This window comes from Channa argus, chromosome 18 (assembly GCF_033026475.1).
Source record: "Channa argus isolate prfri chromosome 18, Channa argus male v1.0, whole genome shotgun sequence".
Taxonomy (NCBI): Eukaryota; Metazoa; Chordata; class Actinopteri; order Anabantiformes; family Channidae; genus Channa; species Channa argus.
The window spans coordinates 9,515,439-9,534,532 of NC_090214.1; the positions used below are offsets into that span (position 1 = coordinate 9,515,439).

Here is a 19,094-nt window from a genome sequence, read left to right on the forward strand (position 1 = left end):
AGAAAATTGATGTGACTTTTACTGCAGATAATTCATTTTCCTCTTCTGACGCAGAGAAGGAGTTGCAGTATTGCTCATCTAATGCTAACTGTGTGTGATGAAGTACGGCTGTCATTTTCAAAGTGGCCAGTCTTGCTTAAATTCCCATTTGAGGGTAAGTGTGTGCGTGCAGCTGAACAAATTTATAGTTCCAGCAGCTTAGTGGCTAATGCTGCCCAGGCAAGAATGCACCGGAAGCTTTCCAAGGAAGGAGCTCAGAGACTTTTAATGGCTCTGGGATGCAAACCACGAGACTAAGTCTCTGATTCTGTATATGAATATGAACACGAATAAAACACATTTATGATAAATTATTTATGTATAACACACATGCTGATGATATTGGTTAATTTAAGGGGACATTTTGACAGTCTCCAAATATTGAGGTGGTTCAGAACAGTCTGCAGTCTGCAGTCTGTACAGGACAAAAACATTTGTTTGGCCTAAAAATCTGAATATTTGGATTGCAATAATTTAAAGTTTAAATATGACGTCATCTCATCTATTGGTGTCACATTGTTGCAAGTATCCTGTGTTTATTTCTATAGCTGTATGGAGCTTGTAGACATCGGTAGGCATCTGTGATTCAAGTTAAGATTAGTCATTTTAAAAGTTGGCCCCAAACTTTAGTTAAACATCTGTTGACTTTAAATGAAGCTTAACGCAAAACAGAAACTTGTGAATTCTCATTTAGTACCAGTCTCAGAAGGACTGGAGGATTAGAGAATCTACTGGTGAAAAAGGCTCATGGCCAAATTTTTCCAAAGGGAAGTATTCAAAGTGTTAAGGCCGTGGAAGAACTAGGGCAGCTGCTGACATCAACATGGTGACAGAATAACCCCATTTGCTAGAAAAACATGAATGAACAAAGAAATGTGAGAGGAAAAAATAGATATGATTTCAACGGTGTGTGTTTGGACTGGATCCTGCACTCTCTGCACACTTGAACATAACTGTTATATGAAGTGCATGAATCAGCTGAGTGTGGATTTACTCATCTTTGTGAATAAGGGACAATTTGGTCTTCTGACACGAGGAAAATGTGTGATTCAAAGGGTAATTTTCTAAAGCTCCTTTTTCTACAGCTCTTACTCACTAGCAGGAATACACTCTGCGCATCAAAGGTACATATTTACAAAGTAAGGTCTAATATTGATTCAGCAGTAACAATGAGCCTTTAAATTGACTACGAAAGAGATATTGTTCTATTTTGTGAATTAGATGAAGCTTGAACAAACATGCATTTTTTGTGTTTGCTCACATGTATATATTTATCAAGAAGATGTCCTTTTGTTAGTTCAATGAATCTGTCCATACATGTCTCTGTATGCACTGTGTGCCCCCCTTTCTTATCCCAAAATGAAAAAAGTCAAGTAAAATACCCATGAGAATGAATTTTTATAGTCTCTCTTATTACAGAAGGGATACTCCAAAGGCATTCTCCTCCTCATACTTGACAAAGCTGATATGCACATAATTAAACACATTTGGAGTTGACTGAATACAAACTATTTGCCTCTAAGGTACTCTAGAGAAATGCAATCAAACGTGAACTAATTTGTCTAGACGTAAAATGTTATGATTAAGCATGTATTCCCTTGCCTTTAGGACACTGTTCAGATTTCCATTTACTGTAATACTAGATTAGAGTAAAAGGTTCTGAGATCCACACATAGAAGGTAAAGGAGTAGTTTCACAGAGCAGAGCATCGATGCTTCTATCCATCGATTCCACCGAGACTTTACCATCAACTTTGGCAACAGCAATGGTCAATTTCCTCTTCGATAAGACGATTTGGATCACATGCATCAACACTATCACCAAATAAGTCTGTACATTGATCAGAATTTGCGTTATTTTGATCAACAACACTAAAATTATTCTGGTCTTATGCTATGTACAGAAAAAGTACAGTAAATACACTTTGTTTTAATGCTGAGAAAAGCTTTTACATTTCTAAATGCCTGTGGTTGAGTTCTAAGTTATTAACATGAGCAATCCAATCATCTCGGAAGGGTTTGATTTAAAACCCTCCCACGTAGCACTCAATTGTCTCTGAGCTGACTGACACCATTTTATGTTTTGTTGGTGTTTTTTACTATCCACACTATCCAATACATGGCCAAGATTATTAGATTTAACCATCTGGAAAGCAGTTTTGAAATGTTTAAGTTACAAGTTGCATTATTGTTATCATGTCAACCATGAAAATATTCTACAAAGAATATTATAGATCTTTTAGTACAACTAAAATGGGAGTAAGTAATTCAAGTCTTTAAAAATCAATACACTTGTGAAAACTGGTGTCAGTGATTTACCTCATTTAGCACTCCTGTCGAGCTGCTTTGTTATTTTACCTTATTGATCATTAAAGTGTGAGTACGCGTTTATTCATGCACCAAATTGAAACTGATCATAAGAGAAAACACACCCGAAGCACCTTGTATAAGCTCCAACCATTTGCATATAAAAATACAATAAAATGCACTAAAGCAATAAAATATTCCTAAAAGTTCATTAAATTTACTCCGAAGTAATGGTGACATAGGATGACATTCATGAACAAGCTAAGATCTGGGTCATTTCCTTTTCTGGGTAACCAGGTCTCACCGCAAAAATACACACACATATACATGGGGACACACACATGTGAAGAGAGAAAGGGATAAAAGACTGTCTGCTTGCCCCTCTCTCTTTTCTTTTATGTGCTGATGAAATGAAGCCCTATGTACAACAGGTGTGCCATTTACACATAAGGTTACTTATCTATTTTAATTACCATTCAGCTGAACTAAAACAAACCGGGTTAAAGTGGGCTGTTTATCAAAACCGAAAGAAATAGGCAAAATGCATTAGGAACGATGCAAAACATGATTAAAGAAGTTGGGAATAGTCATGAACCTAAATTAGGTTCAGGAAAAACATATCTAATAACACTTAAATGAATGAAAATAAATGCCCCTTACAGAATTATTGCTCCAGAGGACATCTATCTATTTAGACCAATGTTTTGCCAGAGTGCAGAAAAACATTCCCAAATATCAATTAGAGACAGTAAAAGCAACAAAAAACAAACCATTGTGTGTAGATTTCCCAAGGTAATGCTGGAAATGTGGGCCAAAGTGGTCCACGGTACCCTCACTCCCCAAGCAGGTACCTTCTCAATCAGGGCAATTGAAGCCTGTGAGCTCTTTAGGATCAGTTACAGTCCATCCTAATAGCATCCTGTGCCACTTTTGTCTTGCACTGAGAGTTGGGGTGTAGTGACTTAATCAAACAGTGATTAAATTTACTTCATCGTCATCATGTGAGTCAACGTCTCTTTGTGCTTCCTGCCCAGCACCAAACAGCAAAAATCGGAGGTCATCAAAGGTAACTTGTGTTTAAAAAAGTAAATGTTCAGCAAATTTGTTTTCAAGTGAAACAAGATTGAAACTTCAAGTGATGCGCTCAATTACGTAATGAAAGGCAGAGCAAAACAACTAGCTTTTTTTCATGAAAAGTTCCTATGTTTACATGTACATAACAAAATGCCCAGTACTCCCAGTAGGCACCACTCTGTAGTGTGTTTAAAATCGTCACAGAAGTACAATTTACCACAGCTGGGTTTACTTATTAGAGAAAAAGTGAAGTAACAAAAATCTGCTTCTGCTGGTAAATATCTAGACTATAACTGGACAGAGCCAATCTTAAATTGCAGTGAGTTGACTTTCCACTAAAGCAGAGCAACTACTGAAATGCAGCCTGATAAATTTCAGCATTAAAGTTGGTCAAAGAGATAGAAGACTTCAAGAGGAAAAGTGAAATGATGCTAGTGTGAGCAACAGGAAATTGTGTTGACTGAGCATGTATGCTTGGGAGTGAGTGGTGTTCACATGGCATCTGTGATGGGGATATGCACTAATATATGCATTCCCATGTGTTCATGTGTTTACTGATTCATCTTTGGCCTCATTCAAAATTGGAAATGCTCCAATGTGTTCTAAATGTGTGTGTCCATGTGCCTTACCTGTTCAAAATGCGGAACCACAGGCTCCCTCCTCTGAAGCTGGAGCTGCTTGTCAATGTTGTCCTTCAGGCACTGACACACACGCCGCTTCTGGTCTGCTGAATAGGCTTCCAGGCTGAGCAGGCAATCACACTTCTAGACACGGACAGAGAGAGAGAGAGAGAGAGAGAGAGAGAGAGAGAGAGAGAGAGTGAGAGAGAGACAGAAGGCAGAGGGAAAAATGGCAGGCAATTAGGCATCTACTATAACAAAATGAAATTTCCTCTTCTCATTTTTGGATACTGGAGGGATTTGTGATGAGCAGGATTCAACAATCAAGTCCAGGATTAATGTTCAATGTTAGGAATCTAAAACAATATGAACAAAAGGCCAAACAAGACTTCTTTGTGTAATATGAAACCATAAAACTGGTTTTACCTGTTTCTCTCTCTCTGTGTGTGTGTGTGTGTGTGTGTGTGTGTGTGTGTGTGTGTGTCCAGAAGAGAAAAAAAAAAAAGAAAACAGTACCCATAACTGACACAGGCCCTACTGGTACAGTATGTGCTGTCACTGTCTACATATTTTGTTGAAGATTTTTCTTTTTGCACATTCGGTTGTCATCTGAACTTTGTTTTCATGACACCACAGACTGTAAAGCGGCACAGCCCTCTGGGTAGCAAAACACTTGCATTAGTGAAATTAGATAATAGGCAGCAGTGTCTTTGTGTGGCAGAATTTGATATGCTGACAAAAGGATTGCGTGACCAATGGCAAGATGGAACTCCTAAGAGCACAAATCAATACACCCCTGCTAGGAAATATATTAGAATAAAGAATATGACAAGCAGTTATGTTAGAGTTGGCACCCATTGGTCAAATAGCTTTTGACTTAAAAGGACTTAAATGCTCCTCAGCTGACTCAGGGACATCCAGTATGTCTATTACACCTTTGCTATATACAAATTAATTTACAATACAGCAATATACTTTTGTTAACAAAAACAGATCTTGTAAGAAGTAAGTAAAAGTATATGAAACTCGATATGTTCACTTTTCTGCTACAAATCCTAATTTGGAAACAGTTTCTGAGCAGACCTCTTAAAAAGTTTAAAGAGGATCTTTAATGGGAGTATATTATCTAGGATGGGAAAACTCCTGCCACTAAGTGCCATTTCAGGTCTGGAGGTTTGTCTGTGCTGAAGCATTTTAAGCGCTGAATGGATCAGGAAAACAATTCTGACTTAAAAATAATCAGTTTGAACTAGACGGCTTTATGTCTAGTGACACACATGTTTAAATCTGTTGCTGCAATTACTCTAAAAAACAACTATTCTAAATTGTTGCAGTTGCAAAGAACTCGCTTCTACAGATTCTTGAGCCGGCCTCAAAACCTTCCATACATTTTGTGTAAATGCAGTAAAGCCTGGTTTGGGATTTGGTGAAAATACAACATACTACAGTAATTCCTCCTATTTTCGTACAGTACAGTATACATTCTTTAATTTATATTCACCAATGCAAATTGGTTCAACCCATTTCTGATATGAAAACCAATGGCTGTAAACCACCTAATCACGTTTCATATGGAATAACGAAGCCTATGGTTCCGCAGGTATCAACAACCAAAGCTCCAACCATATATAAGTATACATCTCATAACACAGTCCACCTGCTGTACTCATCAGGTCCTCTGCCTTTGATGGTATGTGTATACACAACTTAAGTCCAAAAGTTAATCAACCAATTCTTTAATTCCATTTACTGTACAGTATCATTTCTTTATTTCACCTCTTTCCAATTTCATCATTTCCATCTACCTTCGTTGTTCTGCTTCCGGCAGTGCTGGGGAAGAACACTGTCCTGACATTTTTGGGCACGAGTCAGGCTATAAATAGGATTTCTTTCCATTTTGTGCAAGTCTTCAGAGATTGATTGAATTCCTCAGGGTTTTTCTTGATGCTCACTGCCCTGGTCAGCGGTGAATCATGATATTTATTTGCCTGCTTCCTAGCTGTACTGTATGGGCTTTTGCATGTACTGCTGTGTGGCTTTCTCCTGGACTGTCTGCCCTTTTTAATGTCACTCAATGCCCTGTTGAAGATGGGGATGCTGCTGTTATAGGGTCTAAAGGCACAAGGTGTGTGGTGTTTGAAGCCATTATATTGTTAGTGATACTAATGCAGGGAAAAAGGCATTAAAAGGTAGCAATCTCAAGATAATATGCTTGGATATACAGTGTAAAATCTATACAAAACAGTTCTGTGTTGATGTAAAGTAGTAAATATATCAGAAAACAGAAAATAAAACATTTAGAAAGAACAACATTAGTTATAATAAGAAACAAAAGCATTTTTTTCAAGTCAAAAGTGGAGAAATAAAGAGACAAAACAAGAAAGAGAAGCAGGTTAGAAAACAAAATCATTTATGAAATTGAGCTTGATGGTTTTCAACTGCACAAGATGATGAAATAGGGCCTTTTTCAGAGCGGACAGAAATCAATGTTGATGTTCTTTGATATCCATCATTCGCACTGAATCTTCGTCTATAATGATGCAGTAGAAGCCATAATACTCAGAACCCATCCACACACACACACACACACACACACACACACACACACACACACACACAGTCTTCAATGTAAACAACCATCTCCTGGGGAAACACTTATAGTATTGCTGTGAATGTAAATTCCATTCAAGGTTATTTTTCAGTTCACATGTAAAGCATCACATGATATTTTACAGGTCAGGAAGAGTCAGAGAAAACCCAAATCTTCAAAACCCATAGTCAAGGTGGAAAACATATGGCCGTCCAGCTGAAATAAATCCTGCGTATATTGATCTTGAAAAGTACACCTGAGACTATTGCACGCTTAATGTGTGTTTCTCAATTTATTTATTATTTCTAAATGTAAAAAATGTTTTAGCCACAGCACCTCACATTGATTCACACGTCTGTGCCTTACTGTTGCTACAAATGAACAAGCTATGATCTTTCAGACATGGGACTCTGTGACTGTTATAGCAAGACGAGGGGCACAAGTCTCACAGCTGCAGTAGGGCTTACATCCCTATTCTGTCAAAGAGTGTGTGTATGCTTACACAGTACCGGCGAGTAAATATGATGCACTGTACACACTGCACTATACTGTAGAACAGTCACTGACATTGTGCACATTTTGATGTGGCTGGTTTGTAGGCAAAATAGCAAAATACACATAATGACAGTTGAGATAATATAGATTCATTCTTTTTGGAAGTAATGCAGTTTAAATAGTCTCATATATTTGATTTTTGTATCAAATCTTAATGAACTATGCTTTGCTAATGGAATACTAAGGATTCATTTAATACTTTCAGCTATTATATACCATTTCGTGTTTGTTTTTCCACATATTACACATTTTTGTGCTGTGCTTTAATTTTACTGTGCATGGTAGATAACTTTCCTGACACTGACTTTCATGCCGTTGCATAACATCAGTCAGAATAATCAGTCATGCCAGTAAGTTAGTAAACTGTTAACAGCTGGTCACGGACCACATCCTTTCGGCAGGAATCATCTGGGGCCAGCTGGAGCTTTCTATAATGTTGCCACTAGCGAGCAGCTGTCTAGTTTAAGCCAGATTTACAGTAAGTAGTACTTTAGTTTTATGATGCATACGGTGGGTTTGTCACTCATTTAGGGTTAAAGTATCTTAAAAGTATAATTTACCTTTATCATTTGGATTATTGTGAGCAGGTCTTTAGGGATTTTTATCCAAAGGTCCTGTTGCTTAATGGCATTAAAGGTCTGCAGTGCCAGAAACAATAAGTTACCCTGTCAAAGGCAAATTGTAATTTGTCATTTTTAGGAGCAAAGACAGGTTATTAATGAGGCATTTATTATTTGCATAATAAGGTGACTATTTATCTTATTCAGAAAATGATTACGTGAAGAACTTTATTAGCTGAAATAGCTTATGTGCCCTTTGCACTGGCTCCTACTTGAGTTCACCCATGCTTATAAATCCACCAGTCCAAGAGATAAACAAGAAAGCTAATGACACAAAATTCAATGAATGGCCACTGGCCTGCCATGGAGTGGCTAAAAATACAGGCAGCATTTCCCCTTAATCAGATTGATTAAAGTGCTCCCTGGTTGAAGCCCTCCCCCATGCCATCTGGCAGATGAGTTTTCAGTGTGTCACTGAACTCCTGTCAACACAGCTCACCTAAGCTGCTTTAGTACAGGTTAGCATAGTTTCAGTGACAGCTGACGCATATTCCCATGGAAGGGGCACACATTCAGGAATCCTTTTTTGTAATTATAATGCAACTAATTATAATGTTTTGCTTTCATGTACCAAATATCATACTGAGAGTAATTGTGTTTAAAGGATTAGTTCATTATTTTTTGGAAATAACAATACTGGCTTTCTTGCCTTTCTTGATTGCAAAACAATATGTAACAATATTCAATAAACATCAGTGGTGTCAAACCTAGGTTAGATGTTTCCCCTTGCTTGTAGTCATTGGGATAAGATAATGGATTGTTGGCGGCAGCTTTTAATTCAGCATAACTGGAATCAACCTTTTCATACGGTAAGTTAAAAAGCAAGCAGGCCATGTTCAAATGTCATAATAATCAAGGTCAGTGCAAATAATTTGTTTTTAGGTCATTCCTTCTTCAATGACTGCAGCATTTGATGTCAAACAATTCCAAACTACCTCAGATTCTGCTTGGAGAAACTGCTGTCTTAGATTTATATAGGTATGCATGCACCTGAGTGTACACACTGGAAGCAAAAATGGCTCACTTTAAAAGTAGATAGTGACAAAAGGAAGTGGAATCCCCTCAGTTCAACATGCACATTCCAGAAGATCAGCACACTAAATGAGTACACCTATCATCAATGTGGCATTGGTAACTTCTATGAGGCAATAAAACAGGTCTAAATGAACACAGAATGCCACCAACTGCACCTTCTATTATAGGATAATGATAATATTTTGTTATTGTAATACTGTATATTTCTAAAATTGCTTTCAGATCTTTTTGTTAGAAAAATGTTTTTTTTCTAAGTAGCATGAATGTTAAAACATTATATATACACTTCCAATTGTTCTATCTTGCCAGAGACCAGAAATGTCTAACCAAAGCGTGTAACCAAAGCTACACTGTCACAATGCAAAACATCATCCGTCAAACATGGTGGAGGAACATGGGAAATTGATAAGGTTTATGGAATACATTTTTTAGGGGTATTTATAGATTATAAATTAAGCTATTGCAGTATTACATAAAGTTAAAGACTTCATTAGTCAGGTCTCATTGTATATTTTATATTGTACAGTTGTAGCACCGTACATGACAGTATAGAAGTATGGGGGAAATGTATAGAATACAGTAATCAGACTAATTTTTTTTATTGCAACAAAGAAGCAATTAGAATTATAAGGTACTGTAAGGTACTGTGATCCTTTATTGATTAATTGGAATGTTTTAAAAACTAGAGCCCTTGCAAAGTCGAAAATGCTCAATTGCTACAAAAGGTCCAAGAGCTGAAAGGAGAGAAAGTAATAACAATTTAGGAGAATTGTGTTTATTTAAAAAAATAAAAATAAAACATATGTTAACAAACATAGTTTTTCAATTCAAGGACTGAATGTGTGGAATGCCTGCAATGTAAAATATGAAAGAATGCAATAATATATTTAAGTTTAGAAAATTTGTTACAAGAGAATTTATATGTTAATACAAAGACAGAAACTAAAAATTCCTAATTGAATATATATAACTGATAATGATAGGGTAAAGTAAAATGTAGGTGAAATAAGCTAAGGCTTCGAACTACACAATTTTCAGTTTGATTGATTCTTTTCTTAGCTGTCGTTAGTGTATGTTTCGTTTTTCATTTTGATCACCTCAAACTGAAATAAATAATTAACTAACTAATTAAAAAATTAAAAAAAACTGGACCAAAAAGCATACTCTAATGTCCGGAATCTGCACCACAAACAAATATTTTATATTTTACAAAAATAAAAATTAAAGAACAGAAAGCAATTTCCTCTTAGGTCTGTGGCTTTCCCACAACCCTTTTATCTATTTCTAGTTTATTTACCCGGTTTCTGGCTCAGAGCTCTTTTGTGGTCTGCATAGACAACGCTGCTATGAAAAAAGCCAGTTAAACTAGAGTCCTTGACCCAAGGTCACTTTGTACAGCCAGTGGGGAGGATGAGGAGCACATGACAGGACCTAGAGGAAGATTCCTGAAGTCAAGTACTGTTTTTAAAAAGTTTCCTCTGACTTTCATCGTGATCATTACCCGGTCAATGCATTCATTGATCATCTGCCTTTTAATGCTATTTCACATAACTGTATCAATGTGATTTGCTTGCATAAGGAAGAAGCATTACATAAATCTAGCTTTTAGGTCAATACACATCTTCTTGTTATTTTAGATTTGACTTGATATTTTGACTCTGGCCATAGATATGTAGAACAAATACATCAGTAAATGTTGTATCAATTTAAAGGCAACGCACATGATATCTGTTGTAAAACGCTTTTAATAAAAGCCTCGAAAATATGTAATGCCTTCAGAACATACCAGTCCTATAAAAGTCACTGAATAATTCAGACACCATTCGCCTGATGAAACAGGGAGATAAACTTCTCTTCAGTACAGCTCAGGAGGATACTTACATTATCAGTCCCACCTGGGTAAAGTTGGATGGAAGTCTTTAGGTGATTATGCTTAGATGAATAGCAACTGTCACAGCAGCTCTCCCAAAGTGTTCTGGCATATTAAATCAGTAAAAAACCAAAGTACACCTTAAGTTGTGTAGCAAAGAAGCTACATCTTGGTTAAATTAGAGCCAAGAAAGTCTGGTTCTGTCCTGGACAAGAGCTTGTCTGCAGTGTGTGATGAGCTTGAACACACAGAGAAAGTCAATTGCATATGTATATAAGGCATTGGACCATTACGAACAAGCACCCACAGGTGTAGATCCTAATCAATAAGTTTAAGATTTTCTTCTAAGTCCTGAAAACAACATAAAAAGTGTGTCTGCCTTCAATCCTCAAATTCAAACTGCATCATTATTTACTGAGTTCACACACAACGACACACGAGAATCATAAATCATAAATCATAAATTTCACAAAGAACACGCTGACCTTTAACACAACAAACCTCTTACAAAATATACAATTTGTATGCACGGCACTGCGCTAGGTTCACCTGATCACAGAGCTTCCTTGCTGCTCCACAGCCTACGCGCAAAACATCACACTGTGATTTCAGCTATTTGGCAGTATCTCCCTTCATTTGGTGCCTCATATCGCTTCTCAATCATTGAAGTCTCTCCAATGCTACAAGCCCACAAAACATAGGTAAATATTAGTTTAAAACCAGTGACTGAAAATGAGATACGCAGTTTGTTGCACAATTCAAGAATGAAATGGTTTGCACCAACTGATCAATAATGTTGTTCAAATCTCATAAAATATACAGTACAAGTGTGCACAGATTAGGTAAGTTGTTTTTAGTCATGGTTGCTACTGGGAAGATAAGTTGAGATGGTTCTGTGACAATTAGCTATGACTGCATTGTCTCCATTAGCTACCAAAGGCAATTTCCGAGCAAAATTGATAAATGAGTGACGGTCTGCTTAATGTAATTCTCAGCTTTGAAAAGTGAAAACATTACCATACAAGCATTGAGTTTTGGTACAGTGCAACAGTGACAGAACAAAACAGTGCACGTGACATAATGGATTAAAAATAATCATCATCGAAATCTTGGTGGAACTGAAAAATTATGATGCTATCAAGTCCATATGACTGTTAATTCCTATTTAATCAATCTAATGACATATAACATCTAGCTGCATATACATATAGGTTCCAGTTTGACATGCTGTGACTAATGTTATAATTGTTGTAAAGATTCCAAATTATTATTTTGCTCACACTAGGTTTTGAACAGTTACATTTTAGCCACATAAGCATTACTGTTGAGTCAGTCTTTTAATCCATTGCACAATCCATTGATTTTTTTTCATCAAACTACAACTATAAATGGCAAGAAATTGCACTATGCTTTCTGTTCTCACAATTTCATGCAATTTATCAACACAATGGGAAGAATACAAATCTCTAGCTCTACACCTTTGACTGTTCTCTGAACAGAACTATCAATCAGTAGCACTTACATCTCCACTGTCAGATAGCAGGTGCTGCTGAAGAGAGCTTGCCTCCCTGACAAACCTCTTTGTTGGTCCGACCCGGTCGGCCAAGTTACCCATGATGACTCTGTGATGACCCTGATGCACTCCACTTGTCAATAATCTTGTACAGTGTCTCTCCCTCTTCTTAGTGATTGTCTTTTACCTATACAACCCTTTCTGCTTCCTCTCTTCCTGCGACACACACACACACACACACACACACACACACACACACACACACACACACACACACACACACACACACACACACACACACACTTTCTTTCACATATAAATCTGGGTTAGATCAGTTCTGTTTCGAGCCAGTGCTAAATTAGGATGACCTCCAGCTAGAGAGGAGAAGGGTACAAGAAGACAAAAGGAGAAAAGCGGACTGTGACAGAGATGGAAAGCATATACAGAGACAAAACCTAAAGTTCTATAATTGCATAAATATATGAGACCAGTGTTTCTCACTTCTGCAGAAGAACCACAGTCGCTTACCTCCATCTACAATTATGTAATGTAATGTTTTTGAAGTAAATCAAGAAAAACTCAAAGACGATTGTGACCTTCAAAATGTAGAGTAAACAATGAACGGCAGAAAATCGGAAGTGAACAGACAAGGATAAGACACAAATTAGTGAACATAACTAACCCAGATCTAACCCAGATTTATTGCAGTTGTTCACTAAGTTAAGGAGACCTAGCAGGGAGGATACATGGTGAAAGAGTCAGAGGGGGGAAATTATATGTAGTGATAGTATCCACATACAGCATGTGGTTTGAGCCTCTGGGAATTAGTGCATATCTCCACTTTTGGTCAACATAGATTCCTGCTTGTGTTCGTCTCTATGTGTGTGTGTTAACATCTTCGTAATAACATCTTTATGTACTGTATATTGTGTGCTGCTTTCTTAGCTATTTCTGTTCAGCAGTAAACCACCAGATGTTCAGTTATTTATAGCAGCAGTGTTTTAATTGCTTTTAGGCATGTCCAGCATTTTCTGCCTTTATTGGACATGGTGAAGAAGGTACTACATAAGTACACAAGTATAAGTATATAATACATACAGTAAATCACAGTAACACTGAACTAAGAGAAGGTGTAATGAATCGCTTTCTCTCCCTCATATACTGTATCTCATAATCCCAAACCCACAAACACACACACATCAGCTCATTCACACCTACCACACACTTTTCATCTTCTCTGATCAGCAGACCTAAAGTCCAGCTAGATGTTCTCTTTCAGTCTCTTTTGATATGATTTCTACTTCTCTTTTAACCCTCTCTCGGGCCACCTCACATGCTCCTGTACTTCACACACCAGTGTGCCCTGCCAGCGGGACCAAAAGGTTAACCACTCTGTAAAGACTCTGTCATCACTTAAAGATAAATGAGTACTACAGTAGTTCAGCAGCTGTTCATGCTGACTTTCAGTGCACCAGATTACACAGAAGTACAGAAAAGAAAGAAAGAGCAATCATCAATGTTTGATAATATAGTTTCCTGTTTTTATTTGTATAGCAAAAAATAATTAGGGTTTATGGGGAAATAATTATGTTATACACCTACAGTTACCTCAGAGTTGTCTCTTAGAGACAACTTTTGTCTCTACTGTCTCTCTTAGAGTGTGAGGGCAAACTATGTGTATGTGTTTCATTGTGGCTACTGTTTATTCCCTGGTGTATGTACTGCTGACAGGTGTATCAACTATAACCGATGACTGAACATTTTGTGTGTACAGTATACGTGGGATTGAGACTGTGTAGGGGTCATCCGACAGGACGGATGGAGGAATGAGTCTGACTGGGGGGTGGGATGAGGGATGAGGCGGAGCTAAGGACATTTTACCTGGAAACGTTCAAGAAGTGTCTTTGCTGTTTCTCTGCCAGTTTTTTGTCATATATTCTGCACTATTTTGGTCATTTTTTGGGAACATTGTTGTCTCGGCTATTTTGCCTCGCAAATCAATCTCCCTTTTTAAGCCTAAGTCGTCAACGGTCCGTATTGCTATGGACATGCATTTGTTTGAATATAGCATTTACAGTATGACAGTATCTTTACCTCTACACTGAACAAAACGACTTACAGATAAAACACAAAGAGGAATTACAAACAGTATAAAAAGAGCAGAAGAGAGAGGGAAAAGAATGAAATACAGCAAAACAACTAGAGCTGCAACCATAACTGTAGACTGTGTTAATGTGTAGTAGAGTATAAAAGCAAAACTCTGCCTTTAACTCACTGAAACTGTCTTTCTCTACCATGCTGTCTTACGTAAGACTTTCTATTTATATACGTTGCTTAATTGGATAGACTGAATAATATTGGTGTCTTTTCTTCCCTCTTTTCCAGCCTGTGGGACAGATATCGGGCCCGTCTCATTCTGTCTGGAATTTCTGAAAAAAGCGGCTCTTTAAAAGATTCATAAGCTGCTAATGAGGTTATGCAGCACATTTCAAAGCAAAAAATAGTGTGACGACATGTGTGCGTGTGCTCTGCGGCAGGCGGGGTTGGGATTTATGAAGTTGCTCAGTAAAAACATTAACCATATGAGCAGATATTTGCAGCCAAAACAAACTGCAGACGAGTCACAGCGGCTGGATGGATAATAAAAATGAAAATACTGTTGCTCCTTCAGCTCCCCGGGCTGTTCTCCTTATATTTCAAAGCAACTCTAAGACGTACCACCCTCAGGTTAGAAGTAGCAGCGCTGAAAAGCTCTGGTGTGATCACATCATTGGCAATGATTTTCCCAGTACCAAAGAGAAAGACTGCCTGGTCTAATCTCAATACGTTCAGGCAGGAAATGTCACTGCCAAGTTTGAGAGATTTACAACATGTGCTTACATTTTGGAGTTGTACAAATCAAAATTGTTCTATAAATTCATGTAAGTAAAATGTCACCCCTGAAAGGCTACACCAGAAATGTGTAACACACAGGGGGGTTTACACAAACTTGCCCAACAATCTTGATCTCCTTCCCACAAGTGCCCCAAACAGCACTGTCAGGTATGAATGATGCGGCCAGCTTTTCAATATCTATACTCTTTGCCACACGAGAATAATGAAAGAAAATACTACCTAGACTGATGTTTATGCTCAATATGTTAGATGTAATATGAAAGCAACATGAATTATTTACACAGCAGATGTTAAATCCAACTTGATCTTGTAGCTCTTTTTGAAGGACAGGCTCACATTTCTTCCATGTATTCTAATCCCATGTTCATATCTACTACAACGGCATACTATTTGCAGTAATCGCTACTCCTTCTAGATTCTTTTCATGTTTAATGTATGAGAAAAGAGCGATACAGTCTACACTTTTCATCTTGTTTAAAAATGATTTCTAAAGTTCATGCAGAGTTAACAAGACAACCTGTGTTAATCACATAAAGAGGATTTCTTTTTCTAATTATGAAATTATCTAACAAGTAAGAATTTGCCACTAAAAAAGTGTAAATATGTAATAATCTTGCTACAGCTGCTAAAGCCTCATGAAATATGTAATTAAACTACAGGGTACTGATTGTACAGAAAGCATTAAAAACCAATCTCTACATTGCCACTTTAGATAATCAGAATTAAAGTAGCGAGAGAAAAATGTAAATACAGTGTGATGTGCATGTGTGAGCACATCAAAGGCAAGGTGTGTGATAACCTTTATCACATACTAGGATCGGGTTATAATTTACATTTAATTTAAATTCACTAAAAACATTTGAAACAAGTAGCTTGTTAAAAATAGGATTTTAAATTTAGTAGTAATATTTATTATTTTACTGTCAGACACGTTTGGCAGCTTAAGATTTCAAAGGATATCCTATTTTCAGATAATGGGAATAATTTAAGGATATTGATAACTCAAAACTGTAATAGTTATGTAGTAGTAGTTAGTTGCAAATAAAATACATATTTTAACTCAACTAGTTCATTGATTTCAATTTTTAGCTAGTTGCAAATGTTTGACAAGAGATGAAAAATTATTCTGACTCAATTGAGATTTTCCGACCCTGACCTTACTCTTTGCCATGATGCCACCCGGCTACAGATTCTTGTTAATGCAAGAATCATAAAGTAAAGGCTGCATGGATAACATATCAGTATTCTAATGTTAACAGCTTGACCAGTTTGCTGCCAGATATGCACAATTTCTTAGCAACACAAAATCAGTGAAGCGGCTTCACAAAGTCCATGATGGCTGCCATAGTTGGATACAAAAAACAGCTTTAGAGGCATGTGGAAGAAGAAGAGGGAGAGCCTGTGAGGAGGTGAAAGAGGTCAATAACTCAAAGTGGTGAAAACGTAATGTATTGCAGCATTAAAAGGATGCTGAAAGCTGTAGTTTTATACCCTCTCTGTGTAATTAAGTAAAAATTGAAATCAAATAAGCTGCAAGGGAAAGGAAGGGGCAGCTAAAGAGATGGGGAGAGGACAACCAGCTACCACTGCATGCTCATTAACTACAACAGTTGCCAAGACAGAAAAACGTTTCATAACTGAATAACAGTCAAAAAAGAAAAAAAAGCTCCTGAAGTACTGAATAATATCTGTCACATAACCATCACATCATCCTTGTTTCTGTCTTCTTCCCAACAGCTTGCCTTTATTGTTTCTTCCTCTTTTGAAAACTACTGTCTAAACAGTGTAATGCCACTAGGGAACAGACAATGATGCAAAATCCACTCATATTCTGAGTAATATTAAAACGTTATGTACAGTACAGAAGTTGTGCACTAAAGCAACTAATTGAATAAGTTATAAATAAAAAGTTTTATTGGAGGTAAAGTGTATTTTAAATCTCAAACAACACTATTAGTAGTTATCGTGTGATATCATTTTGATTTATCTCTTCTTTCTGTATGTGAAGTTACATTTAAAGTTTTGCTAAGAATTCAACAGTGGTCATATATTTTTTATACTGCTGAAACAATGGAAATTTTCAGTTACCCGCTGTTGAATAATTGGTGAACAAAGCAATGAAATATTCATAACTAAGTTTTCCATTTCATGTTAAAATGGACTGAGAGTTGTTACAGCAGGAAGAAGGTCTGATTACTTGTCTTTATGAGTATGATTGTCTAAACAGCGATAAAAACACATTATAGACTTAGCAAATTTTATATTGACTATTTCAATCCCCGGCCACATGGTTAATTTTGCACTTTTGTCAGCATACTAACAGATTACTTTCACTTAAATCGTAAAATATTTGAACACAAAAATTTAAATTATGGCTCAATGGTGCAATCATACAATCTTTACAGTGTGTGACTGCTGTTGTGATACAATATACACTGCTTATAAATATCTAACCCAAATGCATGTTACTGCACGTGAGACAGAACTAGGTCTGACAAAGAGTCAGTGCCGAGAAAGAAACACAGAGAAGAAAGATTTTCATTAAAGCTTTCTGCTAATCCCTGTATCTTTAAAGTAATGTGATTTCCACCAGATTCAATTGCCCCTCTGGCTGCTCACATTAGCCCCTCCTTTTTTCAGCTTCCCTTTTATATTTTCTTTCAAGCACACACACATACACACACACACTCTTCTCTTACCTCAGTCATGTGAATAAGGTAGAATCTTAGTTCTTCAGCATAATCTGTAAAAACAAAATGAAAAAGTAATTTAAAATGTTTCTATTTCCTGTCATCTTTATACAGTACTGCATTTATTGTCAACAAACCAAGAATCTTTGCTGTGATCCATTTTAATTAATTCCTTCCTCCCTTTATTTTTGTACTATATTGCATCTTTGATATCAGATTATGATTTTGCCAAAATACTAATTGATGAAAACCTTTTACTGTTCGTCAGCTTTAAAACCATCCACCCATTACTCATTGAGAAAGTGCTCTGAGGTGGGTGGGACTGTAAGTCTGGACTCAAGATAAATTGTTTTAATTGAGTGCCCCCCAGCCCCACCTAAACACGCACACTTAAAATACTCCCACATAATCTATACGATAAGGCGATGCTTACTTTTTATTTATGCATGTGCTATTGACTAGTAAGCAAATACACAAGCCAACACTCTGACCATGACTGGCAATCATAACATTCACAGTTCTCCTGATTATACTGCAGAGCAATTCAATTAAAATTATTACATAACACAGAAGGAAATGATCACCCTAAAGATCGTTTGTGAAACTCAGGGTGGTTAGAGCCCTTACAATTTTCCTCTAATATATGCATATATGTACAAATCACACACGGAAAAGTGTGCAAAAGAAAGTGATCAGCTGATCGTTTTCCTCAGAATTTGCTGTTTTTTAGCTTACAGTGAGACGCATTTTTGTTGATATATATGGCTTAATGAGTAAAACAAGGTTAATATTTGTTGTTTACCTGCAATTGAATGACTTGGGGGAGAATTTGGGGAGAACTTTCAGATTTCAAGTGAGAACACGTATATTTTGACTAGCGTGGAAGTTAACACTATTGCCCACTGCCAGCTAAGGCTCTAGTGTGGAGTTTGTGTGCTCCCACCACAGAAGAGGTGAATGTTTTTAGTATAAATTACACAATAGTCAGCATATACAAGAGCAAAGTGAACTATTTCTGTCTCTCTAACATAAGGTCTACCAGGTGCACAGTATGGTCTGCACTTAGATGTATGTATGATCATTTTGTGACATCACAGCTATTATTGAAGCCTAATGATCCAACATGTGAGTCTACCATGAAACCTAAAGTCGGTGTACATGAATAATGGACTTTTAAGCAAATATGGAGCCATCTTGGTGCAGCTCATAAACTCATTCAAACCACATCCAACGGTCTTAAGTGGAGCATGTTGGGCCTGTTGCCTGCACCCACCTCGGCTTTGTCTT

The 19,094-nt window shown here is 36.9% G+C and overlaps 1 protein-coding gene across 7 annotated transcripts in view; it reads right to left on the reverse strand.

Annotated features, from left to right (window-relative positions):
* Positions 1–19,094, reverse strand: part of rgs3a (regulator of G protein signaling 3a) — a 129,176-nt gene that overhangs the window by 50,262 nt on the left and 59,820 nt on the right. For 6 of the 7 annotated variants that reach the window (XM_067485047.1, XM_067485048.1, XM_067485050.1 and 3 more), the window contains 2 exons: positions 17,817–17,860; positions 4,049–4,183 (listed from right to left, as the gene is read on the reverse strand). In XM_067485047.1, coding sequence (XP_067341148.1) covers positions 4,049–4,183; positions 17,817–17,860 — 179 coding nt within the window. Of the gene's footprint in view, positions 1–4,048; positions 4,184–12,231; positions 12,371–17,816; positions 17,861–19,094 lie in introns of those variants that run through there. The other variant, XM_067485053.1, reaches the window with a different exon arrangement.